We start from the raw sequence: 21,924 nt of genomic DNA on the forward strand, positions 1-21,924 counted from the left end.
TGTCAAATTAAAATTAAATATGCAACACGAAAGCGCCAGCAACACGCAACCGACGAGAAAACGTTTTGTTGCAATTAAGTAAGCAATTATGACGTAAATACGTCATCAACATCAAAGCTTACTTGCCAAAAGCATAAATAGAAGGAAGTGTAGAAAGTGAAGAAAGTGAAGAAAGTAAAGAAAGGACTTGCAGAAAAAAGGAGTAGAAAATTACGAAAAGGAGCTCAAAATTATTGTCAACTTAATACGAACCTTTTTTGTTTGCTGCTTTGGTTCCGTAACTTAACACGCGACATCAAAATTTAAAGGATAAAAGGATTACTACAACGTCAAGTTAAATATTTTTTTTATGAACTTTCTAAGAACAAATAAGTACAGAAAAAGTTTTAACCAAGTTAAAGTTTTTACTTAACACCTAATTGAGTGTGCATTTATTGTTTAAGACAGCAAAAAATCGGATACTTTCGATGGCAAAAGTTTTTTGTTGACTTTTGTTAATTTTTTGCAGTCTTTTAGATATTCGTTTAAGGATTAATGTCAGAAATTAATTTCCCTTACCAAAGACTATACTCTATACTTTTCGATGGTCAATTTAGTTGAGTTCTTCTACTAACTAAAACAATAACTTAAAGACTGAATGTCTTTTCTAATAGGAATCAATACCAAAAGTTATTAAATTTCAATATAGGACGAATTTTTCATGATATTGTAGTGATTATATCTTCTAGCTTGCAATTAACAATACTGAATATATTCCGAACATACGCCAATGTGAACAACCACATAGCCAAAATGTTGAAATAGAAGAAAGCATTTATGAACCGATAAAACAGTCATACCGACTTCTTCGTATCTGCCACATGTTACCTTAATACCGAAATCGAAGAAACAGTGAGGCAAATGCTGATTAGTACAATTCGTCACTTGAATATCCTTACCTATGTAAACAATCAGTCAACTAAGAGAATAGTCAAATTTAGAACATTGTATCATTGTTTTGATTAAGATCGCATCTCACTGATAAAGATCGATTAGCACACAGTCTCACTCCTGCACGTAAAAATATTGAAAAGAACAACAAAAGATGAAATCGCCACTAAAGGCTCCCAAATAGATATAAGTGAGAATAATACTTCTGTATAAATCCCGATGTGAGCTGTTGCGAACCATAGAAGAATTTAACAACGTGATGATACACGATTTGAGAACTAATAACGAAAACTGTATTATCGCAGGGTTCTTATGGCTAAAATTAGACAAAAATAACATACAAATCTTTTAGGACTTTAATAAATTTTCAGTTTAGCTTAACGTCTTCTTACTAGCGGAGCACTATGCTTAACAGTTTCCAACGCATAATTTGTGAGAGAGTTGCTAAAATGAAAAAAAAAAGAATCCATCAAACACCTTCTATGTCTTTATAGAGGACTACATATTATTTTTCTTCTCTAGGTTAGCAGACATAACGAAAATAAGTTTGACGGAGCATCTAAACGATATCTGGAAAACCAACTCGGTCAACAATGACAATACGCGGAGATAATAACCACTAGTGTAACCCATTCCTTCCACACATGTTCTAATGATATCAGAACGTACAATAGTTGTCTCTATGTGAAGATATTGACTGTTGATAGTAATCACAAATATTATTAACTTAAGCTAACCTCACTCATAGTCATATAGCATTTAAGTCTTAACACCAAACCAATTACAAGAAATTTCCTTTAAGAAAAATAAGGTAATGTACTATATCTCATTAATTTAGTAAGCAGACTTAGTCTATCATGATCAATTGCATTTCGTATAAGAATCTTTTTTTTTTTTTGATGTTAGAAAACAATCTATCAACAATAAGATATTTCATCTTTCTATCTCTATATCCTAATAATTTCAAAACTTCATAGACTGTATAATTCTTTCACACCGTAATTTAAACTCACTGGCATTTTATCATTGCGGTTTATGTGTAAAATAAACCTTATCGATCAAACTCAAAGTGGGATTCAACCTTTGAAGCTTCTTCTCTGGCTAAGTACTTACAAACTTCATTTATCAAATCAAAAGTTGTCTAAACTGTTGCACCTCTGAATGATATCACAACCATATAAGTATAAGTATTGTATTCTGAATTCCAGAATACAACAAGAGCTGTATAGCGAATGAACTTACAGTCATGCAGTCATGAATTATAGCATTTTCTAAATATTCAAATACTAATCAAATATCCGTCAATATCACCTAATATATATCAATCAATATAATCTTAATCTATGATATAAGGTTCTATTCTCATAACCAAAGAATGAGACCACTTGTGGCAAGATTAAATACATGTTATTACTTTTCGAGTACACCGCAGAATTATCTGAAACTGATGTCAAAACCTTTATAAAAATTCTCGATGAAAATTAATTGTTTAAAGTCATGCAGAATGGATCTTCAATCAGTGAAACACACAACACTGAGTTACTCAACAGATCCATACGTAGTCTATGTGGATTCTGACATACAGATTCACCCTTCAACGTAGGTTAGGTTAGGTTCGGAAGGCACGTGTTAACCGTTGTCAGCACTTCCACTCGGAGGCATATATTGCAGTGATGCCCTCAAAAAATTTTGCCGGTAGAGACTCTTAAACGTTACACTGACCTAGTCTATTTATTTCATAATAGGTGAATATCAAATTTATTGAAACTGCAGCAGTCACAGTTATACCCCCTTAATAAAAGGACTTAATAACTTTAATTAAAAATTTATTATAATTATAATAAACTTTATATTATTGTGATACAGCCATTATTAGAAATTTTTATTGTGTCTTTATAGAATATAACTTTTAATAACTCCTCCTAAAATCAAGTTTATGCTGAATAACATTAAAAAAGCATTTCAATCTGCTTTAGGTTTGTAGGTGTATTTGCCTTTAATCTCGTAGGTATACTGTAACCGCAATTCGTGTTAACTTGTTCATTATAAAAATCAGCAATTACACTAGCAGCTTCCATATCAGCAACAATAACAACAACAACAACAACAACAACATCGACATCAACATCAACATCAACAACAGTTTTTACAGCAATGGTAACAAAATCAACGGCATCGGTGGCAAACATCAATCGATTATGTTGCTGACTTAATTGAAATTTTGCCATTAACGCGTGTAGATATTCCATAGAAATACACAAGAACGAGAAAAAAAAACAAAAAACAAAAAAGGACATGTATAACAAAAAGGACAAAAGTAAGAGCACCAAATATGGTCCTGATTGGAATTGATATCCACCTTTTAATTGAGTTTTGCTTGTATATCTCATGTTTCAAACATTTCATCAATATAACCATTTTCTCCAACCCATGCCGAAAATGCGAGTATCCTTCCACAACTCCTTTTAATTCATTATTGTCGTTGTTTTTTTGTGTGTTCCTGGTAGTATTTTTTTCGCTCCTCCTGCTTCTTGTTTATGATTCCATAACTGCTTCAGAGGCGTCAATTGATCAACGTTGATGCTGATGGATATCAAATTTTGCTGAACGGTTTTGCTCTTTGCTTTCTATTTTAATTTTATGGTCAAAACACTTGCTGAAATGTTTATACTCTTTTCACACCAACCAACTGAAATTACACAAAGGATAATTGCTTGTGTTAACAAACTATATATAATAAAAGTTAGCTTCGCATTATATTTGGAAATTTATTACTTGAAAATTATTGTTATGTATTAGATTATTTTAGTTTTTTGTTATTAAACAAAACTTTTTATAAATGACTTTAAAGGTATTGTACTTTACTCTTCTACCTTCGTTTGATAGTTGCAAGGAAACATTAGAGCAGGTTGTATAGTCAGCTAAATCTCAATAAATTAATTAAAATTCTTGTTGTCGTATCTCTATTGTTGTTTGAATCCTTCTAACTTGAAAAAACTTTCTTTTTTTCATAAGACACGTCATATTTAACTTTAAATATTAACATTTAAAAATTAGAGCAAGTTGCTTGAAATTATATATAACTAAGATATCAGCATTTAGTGGCTTGAAAAGCATTATTACAGTCCAATGTCATCAGTTACGATTCAGATTTGTTTCAAAATTAAGTAAATGTATCTTAATGTATCCACACCATATCACTTTATATCAGGAATTACTCTGTGAACAAACTAATGAGCAAGATAAAAGCATAGGAGGGTTACGCTATACCTATAGGCAAATTAACCAATGACCCTATATTGTCTTTAGTGTTTTAACCCATCGTTGACCACAACTACTTCAGAAGAGGTTCAGAAGAGGATGTGTGAGTATATTTGAGCAATGATAATGTTAAGAATGAAATTTAAAGGCCGCAGTATATTAAGTATGTAAAGCTAGCATAATCATTACAACTTTATTATTTAGTTGAAAATCTAAAAAATGTTTAAAGGTAAAAATGTACCGAGAATAGAGTATTAAAGAAAGAGTTAGATGTATTAACTCTAATCTATAGTAAAGTATTAGGAACTTGCTATTTCAATGAAGCTTAACCACAAACTTATTAGATATGCAGTTTAGCTACATACGAGAAATAAACGGGAGTATATACGTTAGGAAATTGTTCTATCCTAAATTCAACTTAAATCAAATAAGTAAATACAAAATATGAAGAAGTATACTGCTATAGAACCCGTAAAGTTTTACCCAATATCAAATAACATATCATTAAAATTAAATATCCGCTTGCGAAGATCTATCTTAGTTATAAAAGCTTTAGTCAGTCTGAACAATATGAATGACCTAACCGGCTTCAGTTTAACTACACATTGAAAATATATTTATTTATATATGATAATAAAAAATTCTTATCAATTCTTACCAAAAAATTCAATATCTTAATCCGCCTTGCTATTGACAGACAGCAAATTCTGTAATCTGATTCGACTTTTATTTGAACCGAATGAGATCTGGGCTCTAGAAACATGACACATTTTTAGGGTTAACAATAGTTTTAATTTAGCTTGACAAACTTAGGAGTTTATCTGAAGATATATAACAATACACCTCATGGCTTACAGTGTACCACTGATACTGAGTGTAATGCAAAAACATCACATTTCTTTTCTAATTTTTTTGTGATTTAGTGCAGTGAATCATTTACTATCATCTGATATAAGTTAAATTACACACACGATAGGGTTATTAAAAAGTTTAGGCATTTGGGAACAAAGACCACAAGACTTTAACGCTAATGACGAGGCATGACTTAACAGCATTAAAATTAGCTGAAGTTAACATTATACTTTATAAATTTATAATATTATTTAATATAAATATTATATTAATAAGTAATATAAATACTAATTAACTAAAAAACAATTCTTTTTCCGCTATGTCTTCATCCCACATTCCACAATCAGAAGCGCCTAACATTTAAAAAAAAATTATTTATTTAAATTATATTTTGGCTTAGGTAGTAGTTGTATTTAACTTACCTTCCGACACGTCCGAGGTGTCTACATCTTCCCATTCAGCATCAGAAGTGCCTAACATTTTAAAAAAATTATTTTTTATAATTATATTTTGATTTCAGATAGTTGTCTTTAACTTACCTTCCGACACTTCCGAGGTGTCTACATCCTCCCATTCATCATCAGAATTGCCTAATATTTAAAAAAAAAATATTTTTTATAATTATATTTTGGCTTCAGTTAATTGTCTCAAACTTACCCTCCGACATTTCCGAGGTGTCTACATCCTCCCATTCATCATCAGAAGTGCCTAAAATTTCAAAAAAAAATTATTTTTTTATTTACGTTTTGGCTTCAGATAGTTGCCTTTAACTTACCTTCCGACACTTCCGCTAAATCTTTATCCAACATCTCACCATCAGAAGTTGTCTTTAACTTAATTTCCGGCACTTCCGAGGTGTCTTTATTCCAGAATTCACTACTAGGAGTGCCTAACATTTTAAACAAATTATTTTTCGAAATTTTAATGTGGCTTTAAATATTTGTCTTTAACTTACCTTCCGACACTTCCGAGGTATCTACATCCTCCCACTCACCATCAGAAGTGCCTAACATTTAAAAAAAATTATTTTTTATAATTATATTTTGGCTTTAAATAGTTGCCTTTAACTTACCTTCCGACATTTCCGAGGTATCTACATCCTCCCATTCATCATCAGAAGTGCCTAATATTTAAAAAAAAATTATTTTTTATAATTATATTTTGGCTTTAGATAGTTGTCTTTAACTTACCTTCCGACATTTCCGAGGTGTCTACATCCTCCCATTCACCATCAGAAGTGCCTAACATTTTAAAAAAAATTATTTTTTATAATTATATTTTGGCTTTAGATAGTTGTCTTTAACTTACCTTCCGACATTTCAGAGGTGTCTACATCCTCCCATTCAGCATCAGAAGTGCCTAACATTTCAAAAAAAAAAATTATTTTTTTATTTATGTTTTGGCTTCAGATAATTGCCTTTAACTTACCTTCCGACACTTTCGCTAAATCTTTATCCAATATTTCACTATTAAAAGTGCCTAACATTTAAAAAAAAATAGTTTTTATAGTTATATCATGGCTTTAGAACTTGAGTTTACCTTCCGACATTTCTGCAATGTCTTGATTCATCAGTGCACCATCAAAGGTGCCTAACATTTCCAACGAATCATTATTTGATGGTGAACCGTGGAATGTAAATAATGATGGTAAAATATCCCAGTTTTGTTCTGCAACATGACTGTTTTTATAGGCCAATAAATTTCCACCAACATACACTGTTGACGGATCTCGTTGATACTCGTATAGTGTAAAAAGTGAAACCTTTGTTGTCAAGTTACTATCAAAACTTTCAGATATATATACATTTTTGCGTTTCAATGCTTTTTTACCTGTATAATCCATTAAAGATATTAATTTAAAGATTGGAACACCAAGCAGAAAATTATCATTAAACTAAATTACATTTTTTTAATGGTTTTAAACTCCCAATTGATACGTAGAGGGAGTTACAATTTTTTAAATAAATAAAGCATTAAATAATTGTTTCATACCAATGGTTCTTAATTATGTAGCTTTAAAGAGAGGTGCGACCATTAAATAATTAGATTCGTTTTTGATCTACACTGGTTATAATTGTGAAATTTACTGAAACAGTATAGCCTGCAACATAGACACCATTGAGGGTCACCTGAACATATTGCTACATTCCTTTTGAAAATGGAACATAGATATTAATCAGAAGAAAACAAAAGTGATCTTCATCATTACAAAACATAATCAAAACCCAATCATTACATGTTAATAACGCTAAGATAAAACAGGAAAATACCTTTATAATTGGGCTTTTTTATCTACAGAACTTCTCCTGAAAAAGTCATATGCCATACGCAAGCTTAGGCTATCCAAACACTCCTCTCGCTTTTAAATAATGGAAAGCTCAATCGTAAAAACTATATATATATATATAAGTATAATAAATAGTGAGGTCGACCTTGTATTATGGCTGTGTTACTTATTGCAAGGTTGCCATAACTACACTTAAGATCGATCAAAATAATCAGTAACGTAAAAAACATCATTCAGGATCGCATGAACGCATTGTTCCATTGCGTCCGAAAATAAAAAATATATATTAATCAGGAGGCAACAAAAATGGTTTTCATCACTAGAAAACGTAACCAACATTCAACAAATCTTTTATCTTAAATAAGATAAATGCGATGTCGCAAAGCAAGCTAAAGGTCAGTCCTTAAAAGACGTTCCAGTAGTAATTTCCAAATAGTAAACTAGAATAGATGTATATCATCAAAGGAGGACCTGTAAACCTGTAAAGACAACTGTATAGACATGGAATCAAAATTATTGGAGTAATATGATCAATAAAGTTAACCCTATTTACCAGCTGTTGGGTGTAATAATATGAAGTTAGAATTATACCGTGTAAAATAATATACGAGTATATGATATGTTACTACAAATCCTATCTAACCTACAAATATGTACTTCTGCGTGTTACAAAGAACAAATACACAAAAAATATTTACTTTCTAATAATACAATAGCATGTTTATTAGTGTCTAATATAACGCTTCTTTGTAAGTATATATGTATACAGAAATGTGTATCTTTTATCACGTTCGCACGCTTATGAAGCCTCACGTTAAATATTAAGCACTGGGGCTTATGTCCTATAGGGGCCCCTGGATTCAATATGCCAAAAATACAAAACAAATACAATTGACACGATCGATATTTTTAGAACGTTGAAACCAGAAGTTAATTAACTTTATAAATATAATTAATTTAAACAAAATACTTAATTAATATCACTTCATTCACCTTCCATTATTTCACAACAATATTTTTACTAAGGCAGCACAAAACTTAATAGCATTTCAACACCTTGCGCCAGCTGTACTAAAATTGCAGAGCTGCATTTTTCTTAAATCTAAGTTAAGCCTGTGTTCACACAACACAGCCGTAATTTCGCTAATAACGCTATAAAAGGACCAAGCAGCACTTATTTAAACAATATGAATTTGAGTGAAATAAATGAAAAATTTTAGTAGAGAGAATTATGGCTTTTTCGATCGGTAAATTTGGATTCAATCTATAGTGTTATTATATTTTAATAACATTTATGGTGTTATTATATTTATTTAATAATTAAACAGAATAAAAGAAAAGTGTTGTGACCTATGCGATTTCTTCATATGATATGGTGCGGTAGGAATAGAAATCAATCAACAGTTAAGAAAATTGAGTCGTAAGCGAAAGGATCAAACAGCTGACAAATATGGAGCTCTTGCAAAGTACTATTTCAACATAGAAGATCGAGATGATTGTTTTCAAAAGCGCGGCTTTATAAAGAGATATATATCTTTTAAAGCACTGCCGTTACATTTATTGAGGACTATTTCACACTAATCGATACTAACATCATGGTGATTACCACAACCAACAAGAATGAGTTGTCTTCGTTGCAATATATTATATGTACTCGTGGAACTAATGGCAAAGTTCCAAAGACAAAGATAGCTTTAATCTCATAATATGTTACGAGATCTTGTATCAATGTTTTCTGATATAAAAATTGGTTTTGGATGTTCTTTACAAACTTCAAGCTTGATCGAACTCGTCAGAACAGTGTCTTATAGTTTTTAAGTATGGTGCCTTATCTTAAAAGTAACCATTCAAATAAATTTATGGATGTAGTATCTTCTTCATAATCCACATTAAAATACATGAGAGATCATGAGAGACCAATAGAAATCGCCCAAAATTTCAAAATATTTTAAATAAGAATATTTTTACAAATTTAAAGCCTTTTCGTAAAAATGGCAGCTGGTACCTAATAGTACAAAGAGTTGCCAATGCTCACAATACCTATAAGTAGTAATATTCGTAAGGACCAACACATTTTAGATTTGTAAAATAATAAATGATTTTATAAATTTGTAATCATTTTTGTTAAACTTTAAATTTTTAATATATTTTCTAAAAATATTTTGTTTTTGTTGTTGTTGTTGTGATTTGAGTTAGTGCTACTGCGCACTTTTACTCTTTTGTGGCTGGGGGGCTTATCCCTGCCCAACACTAAACTTTAACTATACCAGAACCATTATCATTTATTTATCTTCTAACTGATGACGGATCGTAGATCAGCATATCTTCCTATACGCCCTGAGGTGGACTTATGGTTTATTAAGGCGGGGTTGGGCAACGTATCACCTTTTGTACATAATTTTGAGGCTCTATCCTTGATATATTTTTTCATTGAGTCGATTCTTAGATCTCTATGTTTGTCTGTTGTTCTAATATACCAAGGAATCTTAATTAGTCTTCTTAAAGCCAGATTTTGTGCTATCTGTAATTGCTTTATGGCAGTATTTGAGGCTTTGCTGTATGTTACACATCCGTACAGTATTGCTAACCTAATTATTTGAGTATATAATAACTTTCTATTTTTGAGGTTGTAGCGATTATTATTGAACAGCGGCTAAAGGAGATGTAGAACTATTAAAGCAACTATTCCGTGCATTTCATATGTTTATACCAATTAAGCCGTTTGTCAAAAGTGACCCCTAGATATTTTATGCTTTCCTTCTACCGTATCTCCGTGCCACCGACGTTCATTCCTGGAGGTTGCTGCCTTCTCATTCGAGTTATGAATATAGCCTTGATTTTGTCGTTGTTAATTTTAATCTTCCATTTCTGGAAGTATTCCACCATGTTTTTGACATTTTTATTAAAATGATCCTTTACACTTTATATATATTTACTTCACTAATATTGAATACCCTTGTTATGTGGGTCAACAGTGGCGATGTAAACAATTTCGTAACCCTTTTAATGGATTGTTAAGCACTGTGAATAGAAAAACTGTCTGCAAAAAGAATATGCAAATTTATATATTTTAAAATTAACATTATGTATTAATGTATTTTCAATGTTTTTTCTTTTACTAAAATAACTCAAAAGTAATTGTGCAACCATGTCAATTTCCAAGTATTCTAATTTTTCTCTAATGAGGTGACAGTTTCTTTTTGTTCTCACTCGTTCATTTGGATGGCTTGGCTTGGTCTTTTGCATATTGTAAGCAATTTCAAGTTTATGTAATAATTATATTTAGAAATTAATGCAATAATTGTGGTCTATTTGACAAGGAACGTGATTTTATTAGAATTTAAGTGCTTCTTCCACATTTTGTTTATTAAGAATTTTAAAGCTCAAATAGATTTCATGTAGAAGGGATATGGAAAAACTGAATTCTTTCTCTTTAATATTTTTTATACTTTATATTTTTAGTTATTTCAGGAGAAATATACAAAATAATGGAGAATCTATCTTCAATATTTTTTATTTACTAATAAAGGACTTTATTTTTCAAAATAATCTTTTTTACTTTCCACATACTACATTATTCCAGTGATTCTCCAATTTATGTATACTTTGTCTATTATAGTTTCGTGGAAGGTTTGTAAAATAGCCCTTTGCGACAACTATTACATCTTTGCTTGATTAAAATCGTTGTACATCAAATAAGATTTTAAGGTTTAAGATGAGTCATAGAAACCTTAATCTTAAAAACGGATCCATCAATTCGTACTTTAAAGACCTTTACACACAGGAGGTAAAATACCGCGCGTGTACATTGGCGTATTTGAAGCGGACCTATTTCACTGGTTTTAGCAATAATATTTCAAGTTGTGTAGGCAGAAGTATTGTCTTGACAGCAAATGATATTTATCTTCTGTAAAGCGGATCTTTTTCACGAATTTTTACATCACACTGCTCCAAAACGTTTATAATAATTATCTTAATTTATTAATTAACCAAGTAAGAGATAAACTATCAACAATACTCCTTTTGCATACCAAACAATAGAGGCTAAACTCTTTTTATCGAATTTCTGTACACGTACTCGTTTCAAAATCAAAGGGCCGTGTTCAAGCAACTAATTAATCTCTTGCTTTAGTTCAGGATCATTGTTGGAGATCCATCAATAGTAACAAAAAATATCACAAAAATTATTTTATCCTGCATTGTTTTTACTGCATTGTTAGGAAGGTACCACCTAAAGTGCATATAGGTGGTACCTATATTTACTGTGTTTAATGAAAGATGATATATTTTATATCCTGTCAAAATTATACTTTAAATATATTATTTATCATATATATAGTATTATTTCATTGAAAAAATTACTTTGTTTTATATTTATATTGTATTGTTTATGTATTTAAGTCAACTAATTATTTTCAAATGTTAAATCAAACAAATCCAGCAAATATACTAAATAGTAAGACATACGTCAATTTCATGGTGCCACATATTATTAAGCCATACATTTTGCTATTTATATCAAAATAATATTACTTGCACATGTGCAAGTCGCCAATTGCCATGAAGATGGATTGCTAAATATCTAGTGGACATATGTGGACTGTTGCTATATGCACTTGTAATAGGTTAGGTCAGGTTACAGTAGCGGTTTTGTATCCAAAGCCCATACACTTAAGCTCAAATAATACTTATAGTAACATACTCGTAAAAAGTTACTTGTATATTATTATTCTGTTCGTACATCCAAAATCTAGTAAGATGAAATATTTTATGAAGCGGATTTGTTATTTCGTACTATATAGGATTTATTTGAATTTTACTTGAAAAATTTCTCCAAGTAAATTTGAAAATCAGCTGATTAGAGTTCAAAATTTTAACGTCGCAGTTAAATAACGTTTTTTTTTTTTGTTATGACATAAAATATGTATAATAAAACAATTTCTAATTTAGTTAAATATTCAGCTGGATAAGTTATTTAACCGTACAAAGAGCTTTTGTGCTTTCCAAAAAATAAGCACACTATTAATCATTATTAATAATTAATTGTTAATAATAAATTAAGGAAAAGAATACCAAAAATGTTGAATGCAACATTGAAAAAAAATATTAGGGATTTTTTGCACTGCACACATTTATCCATTTATCAACACGTATCATCACTACATTATCGGCACAACTTAGAATTTCCCTCACTTAGAACGCAACTTTGCCTAACTCACACACGTCCTTAGGGAAATTCTGCCCCACACTAAACTTTAACTATACTAGAATCATTATCATTTATTTATCTTCTAACTGATGACGAATCGTAGATCAGCATATCTTCCTGTGCATCCTGAGGTGGACTTAAGGTTTATTAGGGCGGGATTGGGTAACGTATCAACTTTTGTCGGTGAAGATTAAGATATAGCCAGTATTCAAACTGCAGATTTAGGTAAATGTTTTACTTAGAAATACTTTTTTATACATGCTTCTAATTTGAAATTTAATAAATGCCAAATAATTTTGTTGACGATACTAAAAATTTTTTATTAATATAAAAGCCTTATTTTTATTACGTAGATAAGATTTTAGATGATATGCTAACGTGCTAAATGTCATCAATAAAATGTGTAATATAACAAAGGAATATGTTAAATTAATAATTGTCCCCATACACATTAAAATTTTAATTGATATAATAGAGGTTGTTAATTCAGGTGGCTTTCATGTCAAGTTTCATGCCTAGTATGCCTAGTTAATTATGATTTTATATTAAAGTAATCATTCTTGATATTTCATCTCAATGTCCAAAACTCTTTATATACATTATTAGTAGAAATACTTTATAATATAAAAATAATGCTTGCTACTGTACATTTAGTGCTATATTGAATCACTAATAATATTCATTTTTAAGTGGTCACATGTCATTTCATAACAATTAAAACGCATTAAAAAATAATAAAAAATATGCCTGCATTAGAAAAAAAGTTTTTTAAAAAAGAAAAAATATAAATATTAGAAGGACAATGGTTAGCATTTTTATCTTACATACTTAAATTACCACTGATGATAGGTATTTGGCAATACTCGAAACAGCTGTATGGTCAACCAAAAATTCAATTAATTAAAATAATAAAAAAAATAAAATTTTTGTTGTTGTAGTTCACTACTGTTCGAAAAAACTTCTTTATACTTAAATTAATATATTTCTTTATGTATTTAAGTTTATTAGTAAATGATAAAGCAAAGGCTTGTTTCATAGTAAATGAAATGCTCATGTAATTTTAACGGATGACTGGAATTTTACAAAATATTTCCAGTGAAGACTGATTTTTGAATTTGGCTGCACTGAGACTTAAGACGAAATAGTGAACTCCATGCCATATCGGATTAATGCGGTAATTAAGGCTAGACGTGGTACTACCAAATATTAATTCTTTTTATACTTTTTTTTTATTTTCATCGTATATTCTATGAATACAACATTAAGTTGTTACAGTATCTACAATAAACTACAATAAGAAACAAATTAGAAAAAAATTGTTTTCCTGGTAAAAGCAGATTTTTTTAAGTACATATTTAAAAAAACGGATATATATTGGGTGATGCAGTTGCTATGACCGCTACTGTAAATATTCTTCACAAAATATTTTGCATTTTCAGATTTTCCATTATAAATTAAATAATTTCTGCCCACAATGTGGAATTAAATATTATCAACTAAAAATTAAAATGAAAACACACAAAAGCTCTTGTAGAACTTTCACCGAAATTTCTGATATGTACATAAAACCTCATGTACTTGTATAAATTATGCATAAGTGCATATGGAAACGATCATTGATTTAGCTAGAACATGATATAAGCCTGAGTTATAAAACATTTACATAACGAACTTTAGCTATCGAACTTTGCTAAAGTTGGTCACAAACGTCAAACGTTTACATTATCGTTTCGAATAGGTATTTTGATGGTTGTTGCTTTTGTCATCTTGTATTGAAATACTTTTTAAGACTTTAAAAAATTAAAATTATTCACTAAAGTTGATACGTTAATTAACCCCGCCCTAACAATCCTCAAGTCCACTTCTGGACTCTCAGGAAGATATGCTGATTTAAGGTCCGTCATCAACTAAAAGACAAATAAATGATATGATTTTTTTTTTTAGCCTAGTTAAAGACTAGTGTGGGGTAGAGATAAGCCCCCCAGCCATTATAGAGTAAAAGTGCGTAATAGCACTAACTCAAGAAGAAGAAGAATCAAGAATCAAGAATCATTGCTGTATTCAAGAAAAAGTATTTAATTAATTTCAATGAAACCATATTTTTATATGAGAAGGTAAGCTTTGATAACTGGTTGGAATGTTAAGTCGATTTCAATTACTGAAGTTGGTAAATTAAACATGATATCATAAATGTAATAACTCTAGTTATACGTTTAATTCAACTAACATTACCATTGGATGTTGTTTATCGCAATTAATATTGAAATACATAAATGCCATTTATTCTGGAAAATACAATAAATACCAGAATTTTTAGTAGTAAAAATCTTTGGTGACATATAACTCTAATAATAATAATTCTAATAATCAGTTGCCTAAGTGATTTGAGTACATTTTCATATTTTAAATCAGCTGATCTGTGAACTCTGCGGCTATTGTTTTGTATATATACCATAAATTAAACTATAAAAAAGACATCCATTAAAAATTATATTAAATTATTTAAATATCAAAAATTTCTAATATTTTTTCTATTTCTATTTTGGCAAAATATTACCAAAAAAGACAATTTTATAAACCAACAACAGTTAAAACATATTCTCATGTTTAGACAGCTAAATTTCCTTAATTTCGTAAAAATGAAATTAAGGTCGTGTGCGAGTTAGGCTAAGTTGATGCTAAATCAAATGGGAGATTTTTTGGGATTTTTTGCACTGCACACATTTTGCCATTTATCAACACGTATCGACACATCAATACATTATCGACACAACTTAGAATTTCCCTCATTTAGAACGTAACTTAGCCTAACTCGCACACGACCTAAGTTTATTTTGAAAGCGTTCATACTGCACCAAATTAAGGAATCATACGTTTTTTTAAATATGTTATTTTAAATGAATAACAATTACAGTTTTTTTTTCTATAACATATTTAAACTTTGTACTTTTTTCAAAATATTTGCCGGTTTTATTAAAGTTAACTGCATTAACATTTATTTAAAAAGAAAGTCACTTTTTCGTTATCTCAACTTTGCTAAAAATGTATTTTACTCATAGTTGCACTTAAAATGTCCCTTAATTTCAGTCGTAGTTTCAACGAAGTTATGGGCATTTTCCTTAATTTCGTTCGAAGATGAAATTAAGAATTTTGCGAAATTAAGGTGTGTCCGAAACTAGTATAATCAGCTTTAAAGTTAATAAAATAGAGATAACCTAGTATAGTGTTGTTAATCCATATCTATTTAAATAAATTCATCGTTATGAATATAGGAGTTTTAATTATATACAATAATAGTACACAATATAAAATAATAATAACAAATACGACAATAATTAAAACAATATAAATATATTAAAAAATTAAAAATATAAATTCAAATTTTGTAAATGCAACAATGTGTTAAATTTCGTTTCGTTAAGTTCAGTCTCCTTTAGCGAAACCATATGTTTTTGACATTTCACCCAATGTTATTTAACATTTGTGGAGAAGTGTGCACTAAACTTTTGTGATTTGTAAATAAAATTCGTAAAATCATAGAAATAATTAAAATGTTGGCTTTACGCACAACTTTATCAAGAAGTAGGAGAACTTTTAATTTTGTGAGTTCAGTGATAAATAACAATTTAGTATCGAAAACGAATTGCGCAGCAAATTCCACAAAATATGCCGCACAACACGCATCCCTGCTATCACAACAACAAAGGTGTTATGCCTCTAAAGTAACAGAAGACGAATTAAAAAGTCAACAACGCATTTACTATGGTTCATTGGCACCACGCATGAAGGTAGTGAAATTCTTCTCACTTTCCACAAGTTTAGCTGGTTTAGTAGCGCAACCAATACTTTTAGAACAAGGATTGAAAATTGGTGGCACTGGTATGGCGGTACTTCTGTGTACAATTGGTGGTTTCTTCACTTTTGTTACACCAGTGCTGTTACATTTCGTCACCAAAAAATATGTAACTGAAATACATTATAATCCAAAAACTGAAGAATATACCGCAACAACCATTTCGATTATTTTAAGAAAAATTTATGTGAGTGATTTCTATTTAAAGTTTTTTATTAAAGATTTATTTTGGCTATTATATTACAGACTAAATTTCGTGTCGGTGATGTGAAAGTTCCCGAAGTACCTGGTATGTTCACTTCATTTACTGTCGACAAAAGGCCACTTTTCGTTGATCCATCAATGTTTGATGATCCAGAGCACTACGTGCGTATGATGGGATATGATAAACCAATTGACTTTAAATTAGAAATTAACGACCTTGATTTAAAATCACAAAAAGCGAAAAAAGAAAAACAGTAATATTGATTATGTAGTTAGTGTTAATATTGTAAATATTTATTTGAAAATATTAAATAAAATTATTTTAACTTATTTTCAGTCTTTTTTTTTAATGGCTAGTAAAAAAAACTGACAGAAGCTGCCGGTGTTTCTCAAACTGTGCTATGTTTTTACTCAAATGTCAAAATCATATGTTTTTTATCTCAATATGAGAATTTATTTATATACAACGTGCTTGTCTTGTTTGTTTATTCAATTGGAATTTTAATATAATTAAATATGACCACAAAATTACCACTTGTGATTGAATTTAGGTAATTTGTTCTTTTGTTTTGCTATGTAAAATTATAAATTATATTTTTAAGTGCTGGTGCTGAATTACTTTTCGATAATAAAAAACGTCATAAAGTTGTTTTGGAAGGAAAAGACAAATGTGAGTAAATTATTTACTATAATAAGTGAAACATTAATAATGCATTTTACAGGGACTATAAATGATTTATTGGTGTGGATGGTGGATAACATACTAACTGAATCTCCAGATCTGTTTATTAAAGGCGACACAGTGTAAGTTTATTTATTGGAATTTGTGGGTCCGCCCGTTCGTTACTAAAAATTTCTTGTTAAATTAAATACATAAAGGATAGAGCCCTGAAATTATTTACGAAAACTGACAGGCTTACCAACATCGCGTTATCGAATCACAGAATGGTTACAGGCTCTTCGGGGATGTATGCAAATCTGAGGTCAATTATTTTTTAGTCTGATAAAGTGAAAAACAATCCAGTCAAGGCGAAAAGAGGGGTTATAAACAAACCTCGCAGTTAATAGAGAGTGTAAGTGCTCAAGTGCACTGACTCAACTAGCCACAACATAATAAATAAACATGTAGCACCTTTTAATCAATATTCTTTCTTGGTCGTGGGAAGGATATGTGACACTTAGTCGTTAGATTGTCGAGTGGCTTCAGTCCCTTCTGGAACGTGATCTAATCAAACCGCTTTGTGCATCCAAATTTTAATAAATTTATGTATAAAACGTTTTGTCAGACCTGATTAGTTATACATAAGGTAACCAAATATCAATATTCCTTAAGTAAGATAATATTCTATATAATATCTGATTGTAAGAGATGGACAGATCAGAAATTTTGGGAAGACAGATTTAGCTAGAAGTTGATAGAGGGACGATATGAAAGTAGCGCTTTATGTTATGCATTACTATATTATTATGCCTTGAATAATGCAATTTTAAACCAATTTAAATATTGGAGTGGAAAATATTCTAGTTAATTGAATGGAAAAGTTCCTTTAATTTGATAGATCATATAATAAATAGTCTTGAAAATGGCTTTATTTTAAAAAACACTTTATTATTAATGTACTCCAAAATGCCTTCATTAAATCATGTTATGAACTGTAAAATAATTATCAATTATTAATAATCATCAATTATCAATTTTTTAGACGTCCAGGAATATTAGTGCTTGTTAATGATACAGATTGGGAGCTCTTGGTAAAACATTTAAATTTATTTATATTTATAAATCATTTAAAGCTTTGTTTTTTGTTTTATGTTTTTTTAGGGTGAGCTCGATTATGAATTACAACCGAATGATAATGTTTTATTCATTTCTACACTGCATGGTGGATAAATATTCTTTTTTCAAATATTATTTACACAATCCTTTTTTTATGAACAATTTGTTTTATTCAATTAAATTATTTAGATTAAATTAGTTTTAAATTTGAGTTAAGACAATATAAAAGAGAATTTGTATGTTTAAAAATTAATATTTTTGGATTAAATATAAATATGATAGGTTTTATGGCTAAAAAAAATATTTTATTAGATCTTGAAGAACTTAAAATTTTGTAAGAAATTTATTATATCAATTATTTTAATCAAAATACTTTTTTATTATATATGAGAACCTAACATGATCAATGTGTAATTATTTATTCAAATAAGTATTTTGTATAAATTATTATTTAATAATTAAATCTAAATAATAAATATTAATAAATAAATATAATTTTAATAATTTTTCAAATAATAATTATTACACATATTAAGATATTTATAAATAGAATTGAGAATAAAACGTTTTCGAATTAACAATAAGTTAACCTGACACCAATAAATACATTTATTTCTATTGGATGGTTTCGGAATCTTTTGTATGTTGTTTTTGTTGTAACCCGTAATCTTTGGTGTCTATATAGTGTCTTAAGCGAAAATGACTTTGTTGTTGTTATAACCCGGGAGATCTATATAGTGAAAATTCTGTAAGGAATTAAAAATAAGTATATCTCGGTTAGGATATGGTTATGTGAATGAAATTTGGATCCAAGAGCGTTTTATGGATGGGTCAATTTTAAATGAATTTAGCCTGAGTCGTGGTGAAGGTTGGTCAATGAGTTGTACTTACAACCTGTTAATAAAAAATCTGGGACAGAAAAACCTACTAAACACACTTTCAACAATAATTCTTGTTTATTTTAAGGTTATCAAATGTTTAATTTTTCACGAACATCAAGATCTAAATGTATTTACTTTTAATGTGCAATCATTGTATTCAATTGTGATAATGTAATAAACAACGAAGAAAATACCCTTTAATTAAAAGAATTAATAACAATTAAAAAAACATAACAATCATTTAGTCGGTTTCGCTCATTATAACCACTAATGAAGATGATTTACCATACAAATTGTTCGCATTTAAATGAGCTCATTATGTAAGCTTATATGTAATTGATATATAAAATATATATAAATGATTAAATATATTAATTATATATTTAATTTTATTGCTGTATAAATGAGCTCATTATAATTTTAATGTTCACTCATTAATATAAATGAGCAAGTGCCTAAATGAGACAGTGTGAATGTACTATAAGAGACATTGAAAAATCTTCATGAATGCATTCATCCAAAAGCTTTTTATCAAAAATTTATAGCATTTTTCTAGATATTTGGTATGAAAATAATGAATTTTTTAAGTTAAATTAATTGTTATATATTAGTATAACATTATAACATAATTTGTCCAATTGTTAACTTCCAATTCAATAGCTCCAATTCATGTCAATAAAATTACAATTGATAGTATAATACGGCATTTACATTGTGAGATTAAAAGTAGTTTAAACCAATGATCGAGATTAAAGTACTAATCTCGTCGTTTAATCTCAAATTTCCCACACAAAAGTTAATCTCCTTTTGTTCAAGATTAATTTTATATTTAACAAATATTAAAAATGCTGAAGTGAGTTAAATTTTAATACATTTGTTTAATAATAGTTTTGTACATAATAAAAACTAAAATTTGTTAAATTATTGTTATAAAACTATTTATAAAATTTTTGTATCAACTTTTTTGCACAAAATTGTGATTAAATGCTCTATTTACAGAAATTTATCAAACACACGAAACAAAACACAAGAGAAACATCAAAATAAATCTCTAATGTATAATGTAAACGGCGGAGATTAAAAATGCAGATTAACTAATCTCGTTCTCTTAATCTCACAATGTAAGAGTAGTATAAACATAAAATTTTAATCTCTGGCTTATATTCAATAATTCGGAAATGAAAATATAAGTTTTAAAAGAAAATAAGAGCTCCAAACAAAAAAAAACACAATAATAAATAATTCGATATATCGAGAATGTACTGTATTTTATAAATTGTATTTAGTAAAGACATCAACCAAAATCATTTTTGATCAAATTAAATAGTTTTCGAATACAGTTTTTTAGTTATTGTAGTACATGGTAATATATATTTATAATTCTCATATGTAATTTCTTAAAGTATTTTTTTTAAATACTTTGAGAAACAAAATTTTTATTAAGCATTATATGATGACAAATTTCTTCCTGAAAATTCATGTGGGCCTTTGCTTTTAAAGCGAAGGGACGTAGTACTGAGCAAAATGCAATTATTTTTAATTTTATTATTTGTTGTTTTTTATATTTTTACGGATGGGGTTTCATCTGTCATGAAACAATTCGCTAAACCAGATAGAATATAGTACATATTATCCCAGTTGGATGTAGAACTAAGCTCTAGATTTGAAATAAGTGAATAAGCGATTCTGTTTAAGTGAAATATTAAATATAAGCTTTTCTAATAATTAGGTTAAATGGTTAAATGGAATATATTATTTATGCCACTTAGTTTCGTAATTTTGAAACATTATATGTAACGCAATTTGTTGACAATTATAATAGTAATGATAATAAACCGTGTTTACTAACACAATTATCGAGTCCTGTATACTTTATTATTTTTTTGTTCAAATGCTTACAAATTTGAAGATGAAAAAGCTTGCACAATGGAATAGAAATGATGAAAGTGAACCAGTTTAATGTAGGTGTGAGTAAAAGAAAAGAATGGAGAATCTTTAGCCAAGACTAAGTTAATGATAAAGGAATCCCGTTCTTTTCATGAGAAGAACCCATAAACGAAGAGGTCTCGAATTTATATTGGAATTTAAGTATGATAGGCGAGCTTATTAGGAGTAGAGGTGCAGTTGGGGCACATATTCATGCGTGACAAGCAAATATTTAGCAGATCGGTGACTATATCCTTATCTCATCAAGGGTAGTCTTTTGTTAAGTGAATTTATTTCACATATGTATATGTCGGCCTAAGCTTTGTCTTACTTTTTAGTGCTTATCACTTATCGAATTAATTTTCCGTTGCCACATAAAACATTTTATCAAACTGCTACAGAATTCATTCTATATGGTACAAACACTATTCATGACGAATTCTTCTGCTACGGTAGCTAGTGTATCAGATTTCAGTACGTTTATTTCACATTGATGTGATAACTTGATGAAAGGAACTGAAACTATTGAAGTAACAATATCGCTGAGGTGGAATATCAGGTACTGAGGTGGAATTTGCAAGGTTCCAGCCGATTGGGAGCACTGACTATGATTTGAGAGAGAACAGTAGAACCCAAGTCAGATGCAAATTAATCACGACACAGCATCTTTACATATTTTCATATTAATCGTATACATACATATCCTAACCTCAATTGGATCGGCACTGTTTCATTGCACGAAGT

General features: G+C 29.1%; 2 protein-coding genes across 2 annotated transcripts; both read left to right on the forward strand.

The window, feature by feature from the left end:
- Positions 1–16,024: 16,024 nt before the first annotated feature.
- Positions 16,025–16,926, forward strand: LOC119672999 (transmembrane protein 70 homolog, mitochondrial). Its single transcript, XM_038084195.1, has 2 exons — positions 16,025–16,579; positions 16,639–16,926. The coding sequence occupies exons 1-2, from the start codon at positions 16,091–16,093 to the stop codon at positions 16,852–16,854; spliced, it is 705 nt and encodes a 234-aa protein (XP_037940123.1). The 5' UTR covers positions 16,025–16,090; the 3' UTR covers positions 16,855–16,926.
- Positions 16,927–16,956: 30 nt separating this feature from the next.
- LOC119673000 (ubiquitin-related modifier 1 homolog) lies at positions 16,957–18,550 on the forward strand. The gene is made up of 5 exons (XM_038084196.1): positions 16,957–17,147; positions 17,199–17,266; positions 17,319–17,400; positions 18,300–18,348; positions 18,419–18,550. Exons 1-5 carry the CDS (start codon positions 17,113–17,115, stop codon positions 18,485–18,487), a joined length of 303 nt encoding a protein of 100 aa, XP_037940124.1. The 5' UTR covers positions 16,957–17,112; the 3' UTR covers positions 18,488–18,550.
- Positions 18,551–21,924: the final 3,374 nt, after the last annotated feature.

This window comes from Teleopsis dalmanni, chromosome 1 (assembly GCF_002237135.1).
Source record: "Teleopsis dalmanni isolate 2A chromosome 1, ASM223713v2, whole genome shotgun sequence".
NCBI lineage: Eukaryota > Metazoa > Arthropoda > Insecta > Diptera > Diopsidae > Teleopsis > Teleopsis dalmanni.